The 22,624-nt window shown below is 33.1% G+C and overlaps 2 protein-coding genes across 2 annotated transcripts in view; one reads left to right on the top strand and one right to left on the bottom strand.

Moving 5' to 3' along the window:
- Positions 1–22,624, top strand: part of LOC105254371 (alkaline phosphatase) — a 213,365-nt gene that overhangs the window by 142,052 nt on the left and 48,689 nt on the right. Inside the window, exon 3 of the mRNA XM_025409998.1 lies at positions 21,520–21,694. Within this exon, the coding sequence (XP_025265783.1) occupies positions 21,520–21,694 (175 nt within the window). The remainder of the gene's footprint in view (positions 1–21,519; positions 21,695–22,624) is intronic.
- Positions 1–22,624, bottom strand: part of LOC105250735 (caspase-1) — a 57,336-nt gene that overhangs the window by 27,278 nt on the left and 7,434 nt on the right. The window contains exons 2-3 of the mRNA XM_025409999.1: positions 18,585–18,760; positions 14,042–14,298 (exon numbers count right to left, since the gene is read on the bottom strand). Of these exons, the coding sequence (XP_025265784.1) occupies positions 14,042–14,298; positions 18,585–18,697 (370 nt within the window). The 5' untranslated portion in view covers positions 18,698–18,760. The remainder of the gene's footprint in view (positions 1–14,041; positions 14,299–18,584; positions 18,761–22,624) is intronic.

The raw sequence follows: 22,624 nt of genomic DNA, 5'->3' as shown, positions 1-22,624 counted from the left end.
ATCTCATTACGTACAACATTATTTATGTTTCTTATATATTTTCCTCCATTAAGTGTATTTCAGCAGTTTTAATCACTTTATTTCCGATTGGGAAAACATTTAGTAATTAAATTGCGAACTATGATGTCAGAATTACATCGGAAAATACGCAGAAGAAATTATTCATATGTAATGCATAAATACATAAATAAAATATGTGAAAAAATTCGTCGTTATTGACAATTTACTATATTTCGCGAGATAGAGAAAACATTTTTCCAAAGTGCATTTTATGTATCTTGATAATATTATATCAGATACGTTATATTGATTTTAGAACTACTTTCTCTATCTCCTTTTTTTCGAAATATTTTATAAAAATTAATATGTACATAATATTTATAAGATATATTAAAAATATTAAATGTATTAAATATATTAAATATATAATATATAGAATATGAAATATAATATATAGATATTATAAATCTTTTACAAAAGTTTTATTAAATTTAACCCAATAATTAATTACAACAGTACAAAATGTTAAAGGGGTAACAGTGCCAATTTGTCCGCTTCATTAGACGTTAATAGCGTCATTTAAATTTATATCCGCGAACGCAGGCAAAACTACGAGGAACAACATATTCTCTCTCTTTCTCTCTCTCTGATTCTGTCATAATTCAAAGCGGTCGACGTGCAGGTATCGCCGTCGTTCGAGCGCCGAAGTATAAATCGCCCAAAGTGCAGTCTCGGCGCGCCGTAAATTCGAGTCGGCGGTGAATACTGCAGCGATACACATACACACATAAGTACACACACACATATCTACGGGCAGTTAACAATCCGGTGAAAGAGAAGCCTCTAATAATATTCTAGCGAAATATTCTCGTCTCCCCCCGAAGGCGTTCGATCAATCGCCGGGACACGCACGTTATAAATTCGAGAGTTTAATATCGACATTGGCTATGATAGTTTTCAGCGCGAGTGGAACACCCTCTCCGATCCCCCGTAGCGAGAATGTACTGGGTAAAATGGACGTCGCGTATCTTCTCTCGGCTGCGAAATACCAGAGATCGAATCGGGAAGAGTATCATTCGTTTCGATGTCGAGAAACGCGGACAGTATCCGAGTGAATAGTCGATAGAGTGCACGACTATTTCCCTCCCTTTCCCCACCTCTATTCATAAAGTCACTGATAAAGTCTTGTAATCTTGCGGACGTTATATACCTTAACAGCTACCCACAAAAGTTTACTCGAGACTCGCCGAGGTACTTAACAGCGTAGTAAAGAGAGACGTGGAAAGATACGACAGCCACGTATATATAGGATGTTTCAGGATTAATTGTCCTGACTTAAAATCTCTTGAATTTAAGATTCAAAAATTAGAAATTTTCTCTTTTGTGAGTATATAACTTTCTTAGGTATTTTTGGGTCCTAAATTCATATATTAATTCAGGACGTTTAATCGCGAAATATTCGGTGAATACATATACGCGCATATATTTTAGCCTTCTAATGAGGAGAATTCACTATTCGAGTAATCTGTATTCTAGGAGGATTCGCGACCCTCGGCGCACCCTGTATATCTCGGAGATTGGCGAGAATAGGTGAAGTAGATGTGAAATACCCGCGCGGAATACGCGAACAGCGACGATATCATTCCTCGAGTCTGTGGAAGTGAATGAATTATGTGAATTAAGAAATGCAAATAATTGCGACGTGTTCGTGAGTCGCGTTGGATTATTCGCGAAACGCGATAGAATTGCAAAGCCAACGTGCTCTCTTGGTGTACCGCCAATTTCTACGTTTCGATTCTGTCAAAGGAATAAGAATTCTCGATCGACGTGTTTACGGTTTGTTCGCGTCTCGTGGATTTTATAGGCGAAATTTCGAACGTGAGCAATGAAAGTGTTTCTTCTACGCAATTGCTTCTACGAGTCGAAATATAAAGAACGTTGCTCGTAATCTTCAATTCTCGAATTCTTCGACCGATTCAGAAATTGATTTGACAAAGCTGAGGATAATTAATTTTTTCAGAAAAGCTACGCTTTTATTAGATTTATGCGATCTAATTCTTATCCTTTATATAATAAACATATTCTTTTAATAATAAATTTTTATTTCTTGGAAATGTATTTTACTGTATATTTTATATCCGCGTATCTATGTAATAATGTTTTTTGTGGAATTGCATATCTATACTCAGATTTATTATATTTTAACAAAGATTATGTTTTTTTCAATTTATATTTTCATATCATATTTTTAGCTCTCTTTATGTAGAAATACATAATCTCTAGAAAAAATAAATCATTTTTAAAATTAATATTTATTTTATAATAGTAAAATTATATGCAAATTACACTATGCAAAATTAATATAAAAAATTTAACATGCATGTTTTTGTGAATTATTTTGGAAAAAAATTATTTTAGCTGTCCGTTTTACTTTAAATTTGCATTATAATTAATTATTTTATTTATAATAATTATTAATTATTAATTATTAATTATTTTAAAATAAAAGTTAATTATTTTATTTATAATAATTAATTATAATAATTAATTATCTGTAATATACATTTTGCTACTATAATTCTATAAAATAAAAGGTTACATATATGCGAAAATTTTCGAGTAAAGCTTTTTAATAACTTATAAGCAGTTAATTAGGCTAAAATTATAAAGAATTTATTAGAGGAAATTATTAACGAGATATCGTGGCAAAATAAATAAAATCTGCGAATATAAACGAGTAATATTATACATATTACATTCCGGTAGATTATGCTAAACGGATGCAAATAGTTACATTGAGTTTTAAACTCGTTACACTTAAACAAGCATGAGACAGCTTCAGGATTACTTCACTTTACAACATCGTTTCATTCTTCGTCTAATTATCCATTTAATTATTCATGTTACCATCGAAAGTATCGCTCGCAAAAAATGGAGAAATTCTTTACGGTTAAAATTATGCATTGAAAATGAAACGAATCCTTTCGAACGAAAAAATAAACGTTATTAAATATCGGAAATTGAAGTCAATATTTAAAAATATCAATTTACGCATATCGATAGTTTTTTTAATTTTATGTTAACAATTTTTCGGAAAATCGAAATTGTAACTTTCGAAATTGTATTATTTAATGAAATTGTAATTTTGTAAATAAAAATAATCATTTTATGCTTATATGCTTTTTTGCATAAAGTTTTTAATCACAGAAATACAAAATGTGATATGCTGTACTATTTATTAAATTTTTTCCGTATATATCTTGCTCTTTATTATAAATAAATCCTCAAATTACGAATTTTGCCGAGATTTCCTTTCATTTATTTTCGCGAACGAAAACACGGTGAACATCCATTATGAGGAAAACATAGATATTACATATACATATATAGAATCAATAATAAATTATTATTATTCCATGTTTGCGTTTTACGATGCAGCAGCAAATATGACACGAATTTCGGATGAATTCGTCCGAGAGAAAGAAAAATGGATAGCGTAGACAAAGTAAACAATGTAATGTCCGCGAAAATATGTCCATTGAACGGTGACACAATTCTATATTTTGCTTCAGTTCGGTTGATGGCTTATTCTGTGCGATTTGTCACAATATTGAAAGAACTTTTTGTAGAGCACACACGGGGATTGAAGTTATATTTTTATAAGTTATACGGAGTTAAATTCGTAGATAACTATTTACGTATATTGATATATTGAGAGCAAATATGGAGAGAGGATAAAAAATATCCAAAGATATTTTGACCACCAAAAATGACAAAATAAATTAGTTTAATATTGACGTTTAAATTCTAAAATTAATTATTTGTTTTATAATTATATATTATTATTTTCAACTATTTTTTTGGCAGAGAATATTACAATCACCGAGTAAGAATTCTTTATTTTTTAATCTAAAGAATATATGTTTTTAATTTATTTAAAAATCTTTTAATATTAAATATTTCTTATATTAAATAATAATAATGTTAATTTAAAAAAATAATATTAAATTTATTTTATTATTATTTATTAAATAAAATAATATTAAATAAGTATTAATAATATTAAATCTTTTAATATATGTTTAGATATATAAGTTTTTATTAAATAAACTCAAAATTTTATATTTTAGCAAATCTAGTTTTTCTTATTATTAAATGATGAGAAATTCTGCTATTTACTTATCTGTCTGTGACATATTTTTCAGTGATGATGGAGTCTATAAATCGATATTGTGGTTTGAATCTCGTAGATAAATGAATATGACGAAACGTGTGGTAGCACAGTTGTCAAAACAATTCAAAAAAGAAAAAAGTCAGCGTTTTTCCGCTTGGTATGATAGGGGTTGACAGTAGAATTTGTGGCGCGTTCTATGATCTTGCTTTATCGATCCAAAGAGAGAGGTTTTCGTTGACAAAGAGTAAACTCACGTGAACATAAGTTACACGAATTGTTCGCGTACATTTCTACGCTTCTGACGTCATAACGGCATCATCCAAGAGGGTTTTATGCAGGTATTGACAATTCTTTAAAGCGAGCAAACCACTATCGTTGTAACCGAATAAGAACCGAGCTATTATGTAATTGAGTTTTGTATCGCATGCTGCATGTAACTCGAAAAGGTAGTTTACATATCTCTGTTCTTTTCTTTCGTTTTATATGTAGACTCCGAGGGAGAGAGTGGAATAATACATTAAATGGAAATTCAACATGGCGCCTGTACTCTTGTTGTTTTTCTTCAGAAGATCATTCTGGTATTTTTTTAATCTGCGGGGCGTTAAAGCATTACAGTTTTGCACGGTGAGATAACGTTATTTATATCGACGTAGATTTTGCAAAAATATTTTTTTCTCTTCCCTCGTACAATATGCGCTTCTGTGAATAAAATATGGAAACGGAGAACGCGTTCTGTCTCATCGATACGTGTTTAATATGATTATTTGACAATTATCTAGAATTCAAAGGTATATTATGAATTCAAAGGTATATTAAGTTTAATAATATTTATCATGTTCAAATTTTATTACAGTTTGTACTAAATTATATACATAAATTGTTACTATATCATCGCGATTGTATAAATAAATTTAATAATTTTGTTGCTAATATGAAATATTTGCCGCAATAATATTGTTGAAATAGAAGTGACTCATCGAGTGAAATCATTGGCATTTTTAGGAATATATAAGCTTCTCGTTAAAATTATTTTAGTAAATTATTATTGTTTAAAATTATTCTAGTAAAAATATTTAAGTAATATTAATAAAGAAAAAAAGTAGTGAGTTTCCAATATTTTTAAATTTTGTAATTTTTTTTATTGGAGGCGTTTACTTGTATTTTTTCTTTTTGCAATATTATTTTCTATGAAAAACTCAAAATAATTTAATCAGCAATAACTTTTGCGGTTGCAACTTTATAAGTGATTGCAGGTTTTTAAAAATATAAAACTGTTCGTCTCTTTATGCATTCGTCCTTTTATCTTTTTAAAAATGTATGTCTGTAAAATTTAAATTGTAACATTTATTATATATAAGTAAAAAAAAATTGGATTTTGACACTAATTGATACACAACAAGTGTAACAATATTTGAAGTTGTTTCAGATATTTGATTCTTATTCGTATATCAGTATGAAATATAATTCCTAAAAATTCAGTTTTTGTTACAGTAATTTTTTTCAATATTGATGATCATATATCTTACACTGTTAACCTCGTTTGGGAAATTTGTATAATAAAAATTTTAGAAATATGAGATAAAAAAGATAAATTATTTAATCATACACATCACTTTGTATACAAAACAAATTGCTTAATTAATTTTTGTAAACTCTATATATCTAAGATTTAATTTACATTGTCATCTATTCTCGTTTTTTAAATTTATAATAAACACGACGAAAACTTTATAAAGAAGCGAGAATTTTTTAGAGACAAATTTTTAAAATTTTTCTCACGTTTCTATTTTAAAATGTGTTTTCAGAAAATATCTATTTTTTAATATTACATTATAAAAGTTTCTCCGCAATTTCGAAGATTTTACATTTTACATAAATAGGATGATCATTCTTTCAGGACGCGTACATACAAGTTTCACCAATGTTGGGAGATGAAACGTGCCGTATTTCTGTAACTATAATGAATCCTCCTTGTAACTGCGCGAAATGAACGCACGTACGGAATTATTAAATGACATCGCGTGTTGTTATGCACGTTGCGGTTGATTGGTATCCGCCGTGTCCGCCGATACATCCATGGTGATCGCGGGGCTCGCTGCTGGATCATTGCATCGCGTCGCATCGTCGAGTCGACTGTGAATATCGACTGTAATCAACCACCAGCGCGCGTCGCACTCGGAATTTCGAAATACGTACACACACCGAACAATTCGCGTGCATTTGTTTCCCCTTTGTTTTTTCTCTTTTCGCTTTTGCTCTAGCCTTTTTTTGCGGTCTTGACGTTTATGACGCTACTGTGGTCGCGCTTCGGTGATACTGGAAAATGTCGCCGCTTGTGGAATAACGGAGTGCGGTTTTTTTTTTGCAACTTGCAGACTCTATTTGTCACTTGTATGTAAAATCATACAGTGTGGCGAACTCCTCGAATACAAAGAAAAATCTATAACAGCCGTGTATTTTTTCATCGTTATCAAAATATTTATTTATTTTATTTATCATGGGAACGATTAGTGATCCCCTATCTTTATCGAGTTACTTCAACGTCGAAATCGCGAACGTTTGCTAAGTTATCAAATACGGGAGAGATTTTCCGAAATTGCGAGTTTGAATACAAAATTGACTACAATTCCGGAGCTGCATTATCATACAGAAGCAGTGCTGTGCAATAATTTTGCAGCAGGATGTAGAAGTAGTTTAAAATTGTATAATATTCTGAATGGAGCTAAAAGTTCAAAATTGCGCGAGATATTGGCTTTGTATGAGATAGTAGAGATGCTTGGGAATTGTGTGCAAGAAAGTAAAACTCGTAAAGTAACAGCGGAGCCGAGCTGGCAAAGTGGCTTGGAAACGAAACAGTCCGACATGTTATGCGATGCAATTGGCGAACAAGAGTAGATGCAGCGACACGTTTTCAGCAGCGTTGTAACCGAATTATACCGTTTGCGTCGCGGAAGCGCGAACGACATGGAAGCCCGTCGAACGCGAATGAAACATGTTTTTACCGGAAGTGTAATATTCTCATTTCAAGGCGTCTGCGTTCGACACGTTTGACGCGGGAAACGCACGCTTCGGGCATAAGTTCGTATTGATACTCCAATATGAAGTTATCGATTGCCACGTCAAAATGTAGCTGTTTTAACGAATTTGTCAAGGAACGTACGGTTCGCCAAGTAAAATTCTGTATATTTTCGAACGTCCACGACTTGCGATATTAGGAGAAAAAAAGAACTCTTTCCACGATAACTTCTTATCGAAAAATGTTCAAGATGTCTATGATATAGGTACGTTAACTCTGAAAATCTGTGCGCCGAGTGTATCTGTACCGGGTAAAGTTTATTTACTTATTACAACTTGGGAAAACGAATTGCTGTTCTTGACCAGCTTATCGTACCTATGGAGCTCAATCATCAAAAAGAAAAAGAGTAATGTAACTTTTGTACATTTTCCCAAGTGGCACGTGTATCAAAGAGATGATCTTAAGAGAGAAGTGCTTTTCTATAAATTCCTTTTATCCACAACAGAGAATCATGAGAATTGTATTCGAGGCATTAATTTTAAATACACAGCTAGATGCTTTATTAAACATGCGTTTCAGAATAATATTTCTTTTGAGCAACTAAATGTATATGTCAAAGGAATATAAGTAATATTCGTGCAACAAAATATTTTTTAACATTGAATGCAGTATTTTTTAGGTAAGATAAGAAAAATATAGTATGGAAAACTCTAAAGCGTTTTAGATGCAAATAGCATACGCTGTTACTCAAGATTTGCTAAAGTCGCGTGATGAGCTCGTCAAGAGACGTTATCTGATGCAAAAAAATACCAGAGAAAAAATAAAGAAAAGAGAAGATTACATTAAACTAACTAATGACATATTTGAAATAATTAAGACTGATATAGAAATGTGAGATGAAGATGAACTTACATAAGTTATATTTTTCAATTAAATAGTTGTATAAATAATAAGGACAAAATATTTGTACATTTTTGATTTAAACTATTCAAGTGACAGAGATTTAAATCCAATAGTAAGAGTTTCAGTTAATGATAATAACAAAAAGGAAATTATAGAAAATAATATTATATGATACAATATAAGATATATAAAGTATTTTATAGAGTATATAGAGTATTTTAGGCATAAGCTAATAAAAATATAATAATTTGAATTTTTAATATTTTACGAACTAGATATGTTCAAGTAAAATATAGACTGAGATTTTTATGGAATAACAAACTTCAAAATCCACATTTCAGAATTGAATATACTTGAAAAAAAATATTTTAATATTTATTTTATATGAACAACAAGTAGATCATAAAATATAAATCACATTTTAGAAACAAATTTTCTGAATATTTATGAAAGTAAATGTTGTTCTATTTTTATTTTGTATTATAATTTATATTAAAGAAAAGAGAGATCTGGGTAAATTTATTTCGAAATTTCAGATCTATTATAAACATCACACATGCTGAAATTATATATATGTATATATTTTTTAAATTTAACTTTTGAAACAAAACAATAAGGATTCTCTATCATAAATAAAACGTTAATAAAAACAATTTTTGTACATGAAATTCAGTCTTTTCGTATGCACGAAAATTGTCACAACAAAAATCATTATTTATCATTATTTTTTACAACGTTGCATCCAATTATTCCATTTTCAATTAATAAAGATGTACCATAATAATTATACCACATTATAACATGTTTTTCATATCAACATCTTCAATATGTGATTATAAAAGTATCGAGGTTCCCTATATATTGAATTTAGCTTATAAATCTAGCTATAATTTGAGCTATGAAAAGCAATGATCTTTCTCAATGACTTTTCTGATAAGAAAATTGAGAATGATATAAATACTTAACATTAAACACGCAATATTCTTTAGATGAAGATAGACAATTTATCATGAAAGAGACTCTAGAGCCTTAGGCTTTGATTGCGATTTGCGTACGTTGTCGCAGTTTTGGAGTCTGTCAGTTACACTTCGCTAGAGCAGCTGCCAAAGCTGCGTGACGAGCTCATCAAGGGACGCTATCGCGCTTTCGGTAGGAAGTGTCAGCAAACACTTTACGTAGAGTATTTTAGGTACGTGCTGGCGCATCGTTGCACACGCTCACGTGCTGTGTTATCCTACAAATGTTTGCTGCAATATATATACTCACATACACACATTTGCATATATATAAATTAAAACAATGAAAAAAATTAAAACATACATATATATAAATTAAAACAATGAAAAATTATTTTTTAGAAAATTTGTAATTTGAAAGATAACATTATATGGTTGTTGAATAATTTTTTTTTCTAAATGAAAAGTGAAAAAAAAGGTTAAATTTTTTTTAAATGGCTTTCTTAATATACGGAAATATCGATGAGAGATAAGTTCAATAACTTATTAAAAATGATTTTAATTAAAAATGATTTAAGGTGATGGGAGATTAATAAAGAAATTAATAAATTCTTTTACTATGTTTAAGTTGAAATAAATATAAAAATAAATTATTAATAAAATAAATTTAATGTTTAGCTTTTCTTTCATATTTGATTTGATTTTAACCTTTGATCTTCATCTACGTGTATTGGTATTTACGCTTGTCTTCTCACATGTTAATTAAGATCAATGATTAAAGGATAAATATAAACATATTATTATGGAAATTTAAATACAATGATTTCAAAATGAAATTTTCAGTTTATATAAAATATCTACCTTTACTAAGATAAAAGCAGAATTAGTTTTTATTATTTGTTTTTATGAGATGATGGATATTCGTATAATGAAATTATATATTTCATAAGGAGCATTCTATTCTAAACTGACATCGCGATTTTTTAAATGATTTAATTTATATTTCTTCTCTACTGATCAATCTTAATTAATTGGGCGAGCGAACGTAAATATCTCAAATATATAAAAAAGCTCAAAATCCATAGTGAAGTCCTAAATATATAGAGAGCCAAATCCAGAAACTACTAAATTATATGTATTACTTTGAATTAAACATATTCGTAAACGCGTAAAAAGATTTCATCAACTCACACACAACATACACTCTTTCATTATTTCAAATAATTGTTAATTAATAAATTATTGAATTTAACAATCGCTATTATTAAGGATAAAAAGATACAATTGTTATTAAAAAAATAAAATTGATTTTTTTATAGGCGGAAATATAGAAAAAAATTTACAAATCAATTTTTTTATATTATATTATATTTTTTATATTTTACTTCCACCTACAAAAAAAAGCCCATCATATATACGTTTTAAGCGAAACAATTTTTGTGCCATTTTTTCATATCTAATTGCTTATGAAATAATTCTGCATATTTATTTAAATCAGACATACGTACGTATATATGAGTGTGTTGTATGTATTCCGATTGAGAGATGTGTACGAAGAAGACAAAGCGACGACGGGTTAAGACAACATGTGTCACATGTGAGTTGTTACTCTTCGCGACGGTGTAACATCTGTCGACTAACAAACCCGACTTTACGCGGAAAAACTTGTTTTTCTCTCTGCTTTCGACGTGCAGCGACGGAGAAATTTTTGGGACAAAAAAAAACAAACCAATTGAATGGCCCGGATGCGCCAATTTTGCTGATTGTTCAGCATATGGGAAAGAGTGCGCGGCTTTATTCTCCATTTTATTAAATGCTGTCCGAAATGTAGACTCTGTGCGTTGTTTGATAAAATTCAAGAATCATGAAGTGAGTCCACAGAAACGCGCTGGCTATTTTATACAAATGAAATCAACGCATCCGATGATAATAATTCTGTTTACTAAATATTAATATTAAGTTTTCGTTTATTAATCGGATAAAGTTTACGTAAGCTGCTTCATAATTTATTAATATTATATTTTGTAATAATTAATGAGATTTTTAATGATAATTTATGAAAATAATTTTTATAAGGAAAACTGAGTTTTAAAATAGTTCCTCTATATTTCTCTCTCTTTTTTTTCTCTCTATTTTATAATTATAAAATTTTAAAAACTTTTTGTGCAAGCGAATGAATACTAGTTTGGCGAAATGAATGCACCATAAAGCAATCAATATAAACCAGCCAATTGAACAAATGTACTGCCCGGCTTTTTGTGACCATTAATCGCTTTTATAGCCTTTATTAAATAGAAAGTTTGAAAGATATGTATTTTCCTTGCGGAAAAAATGTAATACATGCCTGCGATACGAAACATTAATTTATATTTCCTTCCTATTTTATTTTCGTTTCTAACAAGGGGTAATAAATTTATAAAAGAGTAGATATCGTACTTTTTTTAGACGATAATGATTTTTTAATTTTATAAATATTTTTTAAATTTTATTAAATAGAGAAAATTATTTTAATCAGACATACACACGTATATTTTAATTCTTAAAAACACAATTATTTTATTAAATAAAAAAATAAAAGCTCCAAGTTTTTCTCATCTCTGGCAACATCATCTACGACCAAATTTGATGTTAATTTAAATATCAATCTTTAACACATCTCTCTTTTAAAAGTACTTAAGATCTAGTGGATGATCTTTTTTTGTGTTTGCACGTTATGACCGCATCGGCACGTTTATCGGATATCCTGGCAGTTTGGATGAAGAGTAAGAATCGCGCTGGTTATATATATACGTGAAAAAGGAAAATGGTGCCGGTGCAACGTGTATTGTTAACTGATCAATGGAGGAGAAAGAGTGAGAGAGAGAAAGAGAAGAAAGGAAAAATAGAAGACAAAGCGGATACTACAACAACACGCAGGTCGCTCCGATTGAAAAGTTTCGGCTCTCGTTCGGCAGTCGATACGCGTGGAACTCGGGGAAAAGCTCTCGCTCGTCTCGGCTTACTCCGAAACTCTGCCAGACAAAATTAAAGCATTGAGAGTGGCCGGAAGGCAGCCGCGCAAAATACGAAGCCGAACGGGTTTATTTATGTGACAGCGTAGTTATAACACGCTCGGCCAGGCCATGGCTCCCCAAAGTAAACGGACGCTCTTTCGATACTTTCGATTCGGTAATCGAATACGTGTAAAGTCTAGCGGCGAGAGAAAGAATCCGACACAGGATTTTCCCGACCTCGGGTGTGTTTCGTTGCCTCCCTCATATCGATGAAAAGTGATGAAAAGTCCGCTTGAATTCGTTCTTTTCAGACGGAAATGGTGGACAACACCATTCGCTATTTTTATATTGCCATTTCTTTTACCCTCTTCTTATTTTCCCCAAGTTTCTCCAATTCAGTCCAAGAGATTTGTCTGATTACATTTGTGTAATTTAGGATAAATAATTTAATATTTCTTGAAAGTATAATTCTTAAAAAAATTCATTTTATTATAAAAATTTAAGAGTTCAAAGTTCCATAAATAAAGTCCGATTTGTACACGAAATTGTCATGCAATTATCGAAGAAATTCTCTTTACATTCTTCAAAATTGTCAATTATCTACGTTAATAAAAACGTTTGGAGTCGAGCTTTTCTCGTGTTTTCACAATATTTCTACTACGTTATAAAAGTTGTCGAAGATCTCGCATGTTTTCCTAAACTATTGCCGCGCGAAATTATACCTGCATTAGTATCTTCCACTTGGATCATTTGTCACTTTTTATTGCAAGAACGATATCGCTTGAATGCGTATGTAATGCACAAAGTGCACAATCGAGAAGCGCACAGCAAATGAGTATGGCATTTTAGACTTGATGGAGCGCATCGTCTCGCGTTGAAGCGAAGAAGGCGCGAGAACTTTTCTTATCCAACGCCAAGTTCCGTAATCATCGGGCTTTCCGCCTCACTTTCCGCGGCACCTGCCGCAGTCGTATTCACGAGATTGCTTTGTTAGTTATTTGTTGAGAAACTCGGTTCACTGCGACGAATAGACATTTAATGAGCTCGTACCATCGTAAAATGTTTGTATAACTTCTTCCTAGGTCTCTTCATCGGGGACCCCCGCATCATTACATCCTCCCCCTTTACGTTATTGTCCTCCAATATCTTGCCTGCCTACGCAAGAATCTTCAAAGAATTCATCGGTAATTATTAATTGTTAATTTGCTCGGGAAGCTCTTGTAAGCGAGGTATTAGATGTATCTACATGACCAATGATTGCGTTTTGCGTCCGATGCATATCATGGATATTGTCAATGATATTTCTCTCGCTTATATATTTTTATTTATTTTTTCCCAACACATTTTCCAACCATTTGTCAAATCAAGCAATCGAAATTGAAATATTATGTATTTATCAAATGGATCATATAGATCATATTGCATCATATATTCAAGAGGCTTTGTTTATAATGGAATTTCATTTTGAAATTTAATTACGAAAATATTGCGCGCGCGGCGAGAAATATTGCATAAAATATTTTCATAAAATCTTCTATAAACTTTTCTTCTTTTTTTCTTTTCAAAGAATAATTGAATATAAATTCCTTACGCGATTAAAGGTGAGAAAGGGCATTCTGAGACATTCCGCATTTTCTCTTTGTCTCAAGAATCTATCGCTTTCTTATATTTTAAACAATGAGAGGCGAGATGAAAGAGTGCGCTTATCGTAAAAAGGTGAGAAACAATGGTACACAGAGAGCTAACGAAACGATTGCGTTACAGTCTGCAATATTGCAAATTGATGAAAATATAATGATATTTCCATCTCTTTGTTTCCATTATTTTCTCCAAATATTAAGCGAAAGCGTTTTTGCTTTTATTATTTTAGTTAGACATACAGTCTAATTCATGGTCTGTTTGATCTGTCATCAGAGTTAGATCATACAGAACGAAGTGGGTACGGTTATTACTGTACGGACCGGGTTATCCTAGGAAGTGTAGTATATGTAATACTTACTCGACTGTAAAGTCGCGGTTATGACTTTGACTGTTGGATCGGTGTAAATCCGAACGTCGAATCCGAGCCTGCTTAATGATGCCTTCAGATCTAGGGAATCCTTTACGGAGCCCAGCCTCGTGTTCATGCTCTCGAAGCGAACATGGTTCAGTATAAGTGCTACTCCTCTTCTCTTATGGTTCATGTTGTATTCCTCGGCCAACGGGTCGAGATCGATTTCCACGGGCTTTTGGACATCGATCGAGTGCCTGCGTGAACTATCATCAGGATACATTAAGCGAACATTCGGATTAAATTGTTGAGATGATTAAAAATAATAGAGTTTCGCGAAAGTATATTAAAAAAACGTTCCGCGAAAAGTATATTAAAAAAAAATATTACGTTACTATTCGAAATTGATTCATTGATGCGAAAAGTTCCGCGAAAAGTATATTAAAAAAAAATATTACGTTACTATTCGAAATCAATTCATTGATGCGATCTTAATTACTAAGTGTAAGGGAGGATATTGATTCTGCTTTTACGACACTTTTGCAAGCTGTAATTAAGTTTGGCTCTAACGTTACACTCCGCCATGTCGTCTTATCATGGAAAGTTTGTAAAATGTTATTCCGGAGACGTATTAAAGTGTTTAACTTTTTGATCGATCGATTTCGTTAATTAACGTTGGAAATGACGTTCCACTGTATGTATCTTGGAAAATGTTGATGTGTTTAAAGCTTAGAGAGGTTTTGGCATGATTTCAACGAGATAGCGCGGATAACGAATTTACTGAAGCGCGTTTTGCACGAGAAACAAATAATCTCCGTCATTAGGGGATCGCCAAATGAAATGGACCGAGCTCGGTACACTTATTTATACGTTCCGGTTGGATTTTAATTATTTTATTATTTAATTATTTATACGGTATTTTTTATTTTCCCTCCGCGATGGAAAATGTTTTTATACTCTCCGTGCGAGAGAGAATTTTACTATATTAACATTAATATTTCCCCCTCATCTTGAAATTCCGCTGCAAATTAAAGAGCTTGATGCCTCGGAAAATCCGTTAAGGAAAAATCAACATGGCATTAATGAAGAAATCTGTCATAATTTGCCGGGATATTTTATATAAAAACGGAAAAAAAATTCTAGCCAGAAAGACACAAATCCTCCCTCTCTTTCTCTCTCTCTCTCTTTCTGGGTATATGTGATGGATTAATTGTGGGACTCGAACTATGCGTTCGTTTGACAAAATACAAAAACGGACAATCTACATTGTTGTTTGACAAAATACAAAAACGGACAATCTACCTCACTACATGAATACAGTATAATAAATATCACTAGCATTTTAGTAGCAACATACAGTAGGTGTAATTAGGTGGCAACTAGCTGTTGGGGTCCCGACTTGAAGACAGTCGCCGGTAAATGGATGGTTCGGTCCAATGGAAAAAAGGAAAATAAAAATAAAAAAAAAGGACAAATGAAGAGAGAAAGAGAGAGACAGACCGAGAGAGAGAGAGAGAGAGAGAGAGAGAAATGAGTGTTTCCGGTACGTTTTGCCTCTTTGCAGTCGGTATTCGGGAAAAATATCAGATACGTTTCTCTTAAAAACGAACGGAGCGAGAAAAAGGATCTCTCCTTAGAAAAATGCGACTCGAAGCTCCGCTTCGTGCTTTCCGTTCACGTGCACTTACGCAGACGGATGTTTAGCCGTGAGAACATACCGCGGTCAATTTAATTTCAACTTGGATCACGATCGAGGGAGGAAAACCCCCGCAACCCGCGACTTTTCGCGAATCTCACACGTACGCGTTCGAATCCAACTTTGGTCGAATTGCCGCGATTATGATCGCACCGGGAAATGAACGATGGAAGATGATGCGAGATGATGCGGAAGCAGAACTGCCTCTAACTGAATAGATCGTAAACTCTGGATCTTTAAACTTTGCGCGGGATTTGAAGCGCGTGCTCTTAAGGTGTTCCGAATCGCTGGACTTCAATCATAAATGTACGAATATTGGTAATTAAATTTATATTCTCGATTGAGAGAACGAAAGTATGGGCAAGATTATTTTGCGTAATTACTCTCTGTGAAAGAAGAAAATAATTCCGTTGGAGCGCTCGGAACACAATTAAACGTGGATTAAATAAATTACAGGTAACTGTAATATTCTTTCCGGCACCTGAAGGAATTACACTGCCTTTTATTCATCAACTGTTGGATCAGTTTTCTTTGTTTGAGAGGAAAGTTTACTCTTCATCCCGGCAAATCGATGTACTCTGCAACGCGAAACTATTCACTTCTCGAATATAGCGAGAATTGCCCAACGTTCTGTACACACTGTATATTGTATATGTGTGCCATTAGTCAGGACACATGCCCGAATGACAAAGCAGTACTCGTGACGTTTTGTTCCCGACAAGTGACACACGTATAATGAATACAGGTACACCCATGCAGAATTTCTGTCCTAAATATGCGTCAGCGATATCGCTTCAATGTGTGCTTTGTTCTATATAGAAATATAGTTTGTTATATTATCATGGGTTTTGTCGAAACGCTTTTACTTTATTGCCATTAGATTGATGATACAGAAATTTTTTACCTCGCGCAGCTTGCATCTCACCACGCTTTCAATGCAAAAGAGCATAACAGAGCTTTACGACAGTGTGCTTTAAAATTTTTTTATGAAAAAAATATGCATATAAAAACACTTACATATTAATAAGTATAAATATCCTAATAATTACTAAGATTTATCTACTAAGATAATTAGAAATATCTAAAATTATATATAAAATATATAAAATTATATATAATAATAAATATATTAAAATCATTATTATATAAAATTATAATTATTAGGATATTTATACATACTTATAATTTTATATTATTATATAAAATTATAAATATGTATAAATATCCTAATAATATATTATATAAATTATCCTAATAATATATTATATAAATTATATATAAAATAATTTAGTTACTTTTCAAAACTCGTGAAAAGAATCTTGCGTACAAGTTCATGGGTCTATCTAATATTATGTAGAATTAGTTTCATTAAGAATCCTTAAAAGAAAAAAAAAAGCACCGAGGTGATTAAAACTTCAAAACTGGAGGGTTAAAGAGAGAAAGCAAAAGTAAAATAAAGAACGCAAGAATCATGGAGCGGCTCTCATAAATGGATACAATGATGAATACGAGGAGATGACACACGCACGCCCACACACAGTCGTCGCCAGCACTCGAAATGTGCCAGGTACAGGAGAGAAGAGGCGGGGGGGAGAGGGGATACAGAACGGATGTGACAAAACCACGGTTAGGCGCTTACGAACTAGTCATAAACGTGGTGAGCCGGTGGCCATTACGAGACAAATGTTCGTCGTGGGAGAAGTGAGTTAGCGGCATTATACTGCGGACTCGGCGTTTACTTTGGTCTCTAAAACATTTTGCGCCTAACAGTCCTCCCCCACCCCAACGGGTATTATGAATATAAATCTATCCCTCCTCCCGCGCAATTCCCGTTCTCCCCTCGGTATCCGACAATTACATCGACCGTGCGCCTGCAAGAATAATCGCATTAGGGACCCACCGAATCACTTTTACATGTGTACCTGGAGATCTCGGTAAGTAATAATGCTTTAGGTGTGTATGAGAAGGTGTACGAGAGGAGATAAACAAGAAAAACAAATAATACATCATCAAGAGTAGATAAAAGGCGCTTTGTAATGCGCTTTTATCGCGCGATAAACTCGATTGAAATATCGGTCATTATCGAAAGGCGATCTTTGTTTGATATTGATATGGGAAAAGGGACAATGAATTGTGATGAAAATGAGATTCTTAAGGCAATATTGAAATAATTTCATATTGAAAAGCGATACTTTTGCTTCGAAAGAAAATGAAAAAATAGTGCAGAAAAATTTGGAAGAATAAATATTAAAAACATGTTATATAATGTATGTGTAATATGTATGTATATGTATATGTAAAATATAGATTTATATAAATACACAATAATATTTGATTTCCGTTGAATAACGGATGAAATTAAATGAGATATGCATTTACATTTAAAAATTAAATGCACATAAAAGAATCGTCAATAATAGAGGAAAGCGAATTTACAAATGTCGATCCATATCACTCAATTACATTTCTCTATCAACTATACTTGTCTATTATGAACGCAAAGAAGCATAATTGTCCCTTTCAGAATATTTTATTAGACATAAAAAATTGTTCCTTTCGAAATATTTTATTAGACATAAAAAATTGTTCCTTTCAGAATATTTTATTAGACATAAAAAATTAACTAATACGCGTGTGTGGGCGAGGAATAAGATAAATATGCGAAGTGTGTATCAGGAGGAATTCTCTCGCGAGTTTGTAAAATATAAAAATATGAATTTAGCTCCAGCGACAAAGGAGGAAATGGAAAAGCAGGTGTGGATTCTGGGAAAGCGCCATTTCGCATGTTTAATCTCCCGACACTTGGCGATATCTCAAAGCTTTCTATCGGTCACGACGTGACCAGGTGATGCTTACTTTGCTTTGCTGAACGGCCATCCGTCCGGGACGCTCCATTGCTGGGACGTGTCCGGTAGTGAAACATCTAGCTGCTTCCGCTTCGTGATGCACCCTGCAATGTCCGCCTCCATATGTCCCCTCCGGATATCTCGTAACGATTTCACGATCCGCGTTTTGCCGCCGCTCGTTCTCACCTGCGGAGTCGAGAGAGAGAAAGAGGAGGCGCGCTTCGTACTCCAAATTTATCTTATCGACGTGCTCGTCGCGGAAACGCCCGATAAAAGCGTCGCCGGCGATAATGCCAGCATGATAATCTATAGCATCTCCGTGCCTATCGTGAACGTTTAACCCTGCCCGACATCGCTGCATATCGCTGCGCGGATTTCGGATATTCGCATGATATCGCTTGGGCGCTTTTTGCCGTGTCTCTCGATTATGGTGAACGCTCCCGGTCACGTATAGCGAATGGCAAACGCGTGTGATGCAAGATGAAAATTTTGCTACGTTGCTTGCCGATGGATTTTTTTTAATAAGAATCACATGTAGCGTTTATCGTATATATTTAATGTAAATTAATTTGGAAAAATATCTTGACAAAATATCTAACATAAAAGTGATGATTCGATAAAAAAGATGGGAAAGACTTTGATGTATTAAATATAAAAGAATCGAGAAAGAATAAAGCTAACAAGAATTGAGCTCAACAAATAAATTGCATTCACATTGTGTAAAAATTCTTTTTAATAATAATGCGTTTCTTATTATTTTTTTATTACTTTTCAGTTTCTTATTTTTATTATTATTATTACGTTATTTTTATAGAGAGAATTTTTGCACAATTTAAATGTATTTATTTACGGCGCTCGGCTCTAATTATTCCTGACTTTTTAAACTTAAAAGTATATATTTGCTTAATACTAGTAAAAATCAATTTATCTTCTCATATGTATTTTACATAATAATGTTAAATATATAATATTATTAATTAATGCAAATATATTTCACATGATTCGAAATGTTTTTAAATTATCTGCAATGCAAAAAATAATACTTTTAATGCTTAATGAGTCCGGAAACAAATATCGATTAAAATTTGTAAAGTTTAAATTTGTTTTAAAAAAATTCTCTCCCCCTTCTCTCTTTTTCACATGCTATTCTATGAACATATAATTCGTACCAATCGATTTTTAAATGTTATGATTATTATATCCATTATTATATATATATTTTTTCTTACTATTGATGTAATTATCGAGTATGCATGGAAAAATCAAACCGTAAAATATCAAAAACACGATATCCGTCACGATTTTTTCACTTTTTGAGATATCACTTATGCGTCTTTTGCCTCTCAATTTTGTCGTCAAATATCAACAATAATATTTTGTTCCTTCAATCGCGAGTCCTATGCTTCAGATGTTCTACTTTACTACCACTTAGCGATCGGCTGAGTATTCTGCGGTTAATCCACAACGGTGTTTGAATTGACGATGCATGGCTTTCAGTATGATAATGACGAGTGTGCTTTATAGATGTTCTTGCGTGAGCGGGAATCGGCGTTTCCCAGCCGATGTTGTCGGGAAATGCCGTCTGGTTCCGAAATAGAAACGCATACTTGAGCGAATCAATCGGCTCCCTATGAAATGGACGAATATATATATGGATATATATAAAAACGCACGCTTCGAAGAAAAAGAAAATTATCGGATATCAGCAGGATTTTAGCAGCAGCGCTGTTTTCGAATAATATACGGAGATTTATGTGCATGAGTATGTGTTCCATCTGCCATTTACGAGCGCAAATCTGGGTCAATTATTGTGACGTACAATCGGTCGTAATAAACAAGGCGAAGAAAACTTAATAAAATACAGTTCAATCGCAAAATCACAGAGCGATATGTTATATCTTGCGAATTATTAAGATTGTCTGGCGTTGTACAAGAAATTATCTTTCTTTTTTTGGATAAAAATTGATGTTAAATATCCAGTCGACATTTTGGTTAATTTTCTGCAAAATGAAAGATTCGCGATTTTCATTCGCGTATAGTCAGCAGTAATAGAATACAACTGCCGTTTCCCCGATGCAAAATGGGTTCGAGGCACATGGTTCGAGCCGAGAAACGGAAAATGTCCATTTGCAGTGCTTACCCTAGAGCGACGTGGTTTCTAGCGGTGTCACTCTTCGCGAACCTCATATCGCGTCCATCCTGTTACCCGAGGAAAATCGCCAGTCATGACACATTGAAGCGATGTCCACTTACGTGAGAATTTCTCTTTACATCGCATCTTATCATTCCTCCCTCGATGTTTCCGACGTCACGGCACTTGATATATGGTATTGCCTTATTTACGTGATCGCGGTTATATTAACCGCGGATAAGCAACGGAATTGCGGCTCTCCGAGTGATATAGCGGCTAAAATTCGCCTGGATTTCGGAAGGATTATGGATCGGGTTTTCTCATTAATAGCCACGAAATTGAATGAAAAATTCAGCATCGCGCGAAAGACTTTTGACAATGAACTTTCTATAAACTTCTTTCCTTTTTTTACTTTAATACATCCGCAATGAACCATGGAGAAAATGGATACGACGAAATATAATTTTAAAATTTCCTGAAAGCTTCTGCGTTAAAAGCTATTGAAATTTCAGAGTAGTTACAACTCGAGTTCCAAGAATATAAATAGATAACAAAGCCATATTTTTTATCGTATTTACTCTTAAATGGACTTTACGTTGTAGCAGTTTTTTTTTCGAGAAAAAAGATGGGCTGAAGAATCTGTAGGTGAAAGAGGAACTGCGAACAATTTGCGTTACATGTAAGATATAATTAAACGAAAAATGTTTGCTTCTTTTTCACAAAAGTGGACTTTTTCAAGTCGCAAATTCATATTAAATGGTCGTAATTCGATCACGCGAAAATACGCAATTAATCGTCGTTATCTTGTTTTCAGACGTACAACACGGATGCCCAGGTTGGCGAATCGTCGGCATGCGCAACGGCATTACTCTGTGGAGTTAAAGCCAATTACGAGACCGTTGGTCTGGATTCGTCGGCGCGCTTCGAGGATTGTAACTCCAGTTTGGAGGCGCGCGTTCCTTCGCTTATTAATTGGGCCCAGGCTCAAGGTGAGTCTCCACAGCTGATACCGCGTAAGGGATTAATGTTTATACAATTGCGAGAGAGAAGGAAAGAATTTCAAATATATTTCATTGAATTATACTGCTGCAAATTTAAGCTATACACATATATAGTTAATTTTCCTGAGAGACTCGCGAATTAAAAGAACGGTGGACTTGCTTTTTTTATTAGGAAATAAAATTGAAACACACGCGCGAAAGATCGCCCATTGATATTTGTCGTAAACAGGAAAGAAAGATTGATGAATACTGATTAATCTTTTTAACCAGGTCGTTACTTCCTGCTGAATTTCGCGGCGCGATGTTTACGATCCCGCGATCTCGTCATTATGAGCAAACGTAATTAATCTGCGCATACATTCAATTTGCCGAGGACGGGCGTTAAAACGATTAAACTGCCCAAACAGGGTGCGCGATTAAATGGCCACCGTATAAATTGAATTCGCGCATGCGGTGCACATCGTATTCTTGGCGCGCGGTGCTTGACCGGAAGCCGATATCTAATTTACGACCGGCGCTAATTGCACAAGCTAGCGCGATTCGCCTAATGGGAGATTTCATGTGCTGTTTATTAACTCGCCTCGTACATGCGAGAATATTCCGGATGAGGTAGACGTCGAACTTTCGCAGTTTCATGGCTCACGCTTTCGAGCTTCGGGTGGTATAAAATTTGCGCGTTTACGACTTGGAGCGAAAATCGTATATTAATTAATATATTTTAGGAAGATAGAAACATTGGTAAAATTAATCAATTAAAATTCAATTATTATATAATTTATATTTGATGAATTTAGACAAATCTAGGTTTAATGAATGATTTATTTAGAGAAAGGGTGTTTGATAATAGAAACATTTATAATATAGGTATATGATTATATTTCTTATCGTCAATTAAAATAAAAAAAAGCTTAGATCATC

Source organism: Camponotus floridanus, unplaced genomic scaffold (assembly GCF_003227725.1).
Source record: "Camponotus floridanus strain SB8 unplaced genomic scaffold, Cflo_v7.5 scaffold3, whole genome shotgun sequence".
NCBI lineage: Eukaryota > Metazoa > Arthropoda > Insecta > Hymenoptera > Formicidae > Camponotus > Camponotus floridanus.
Note: the sequence above shows the minus strand (reverse complement) of the source record. Positions and strands in the feature narration are given on the sequence as shown.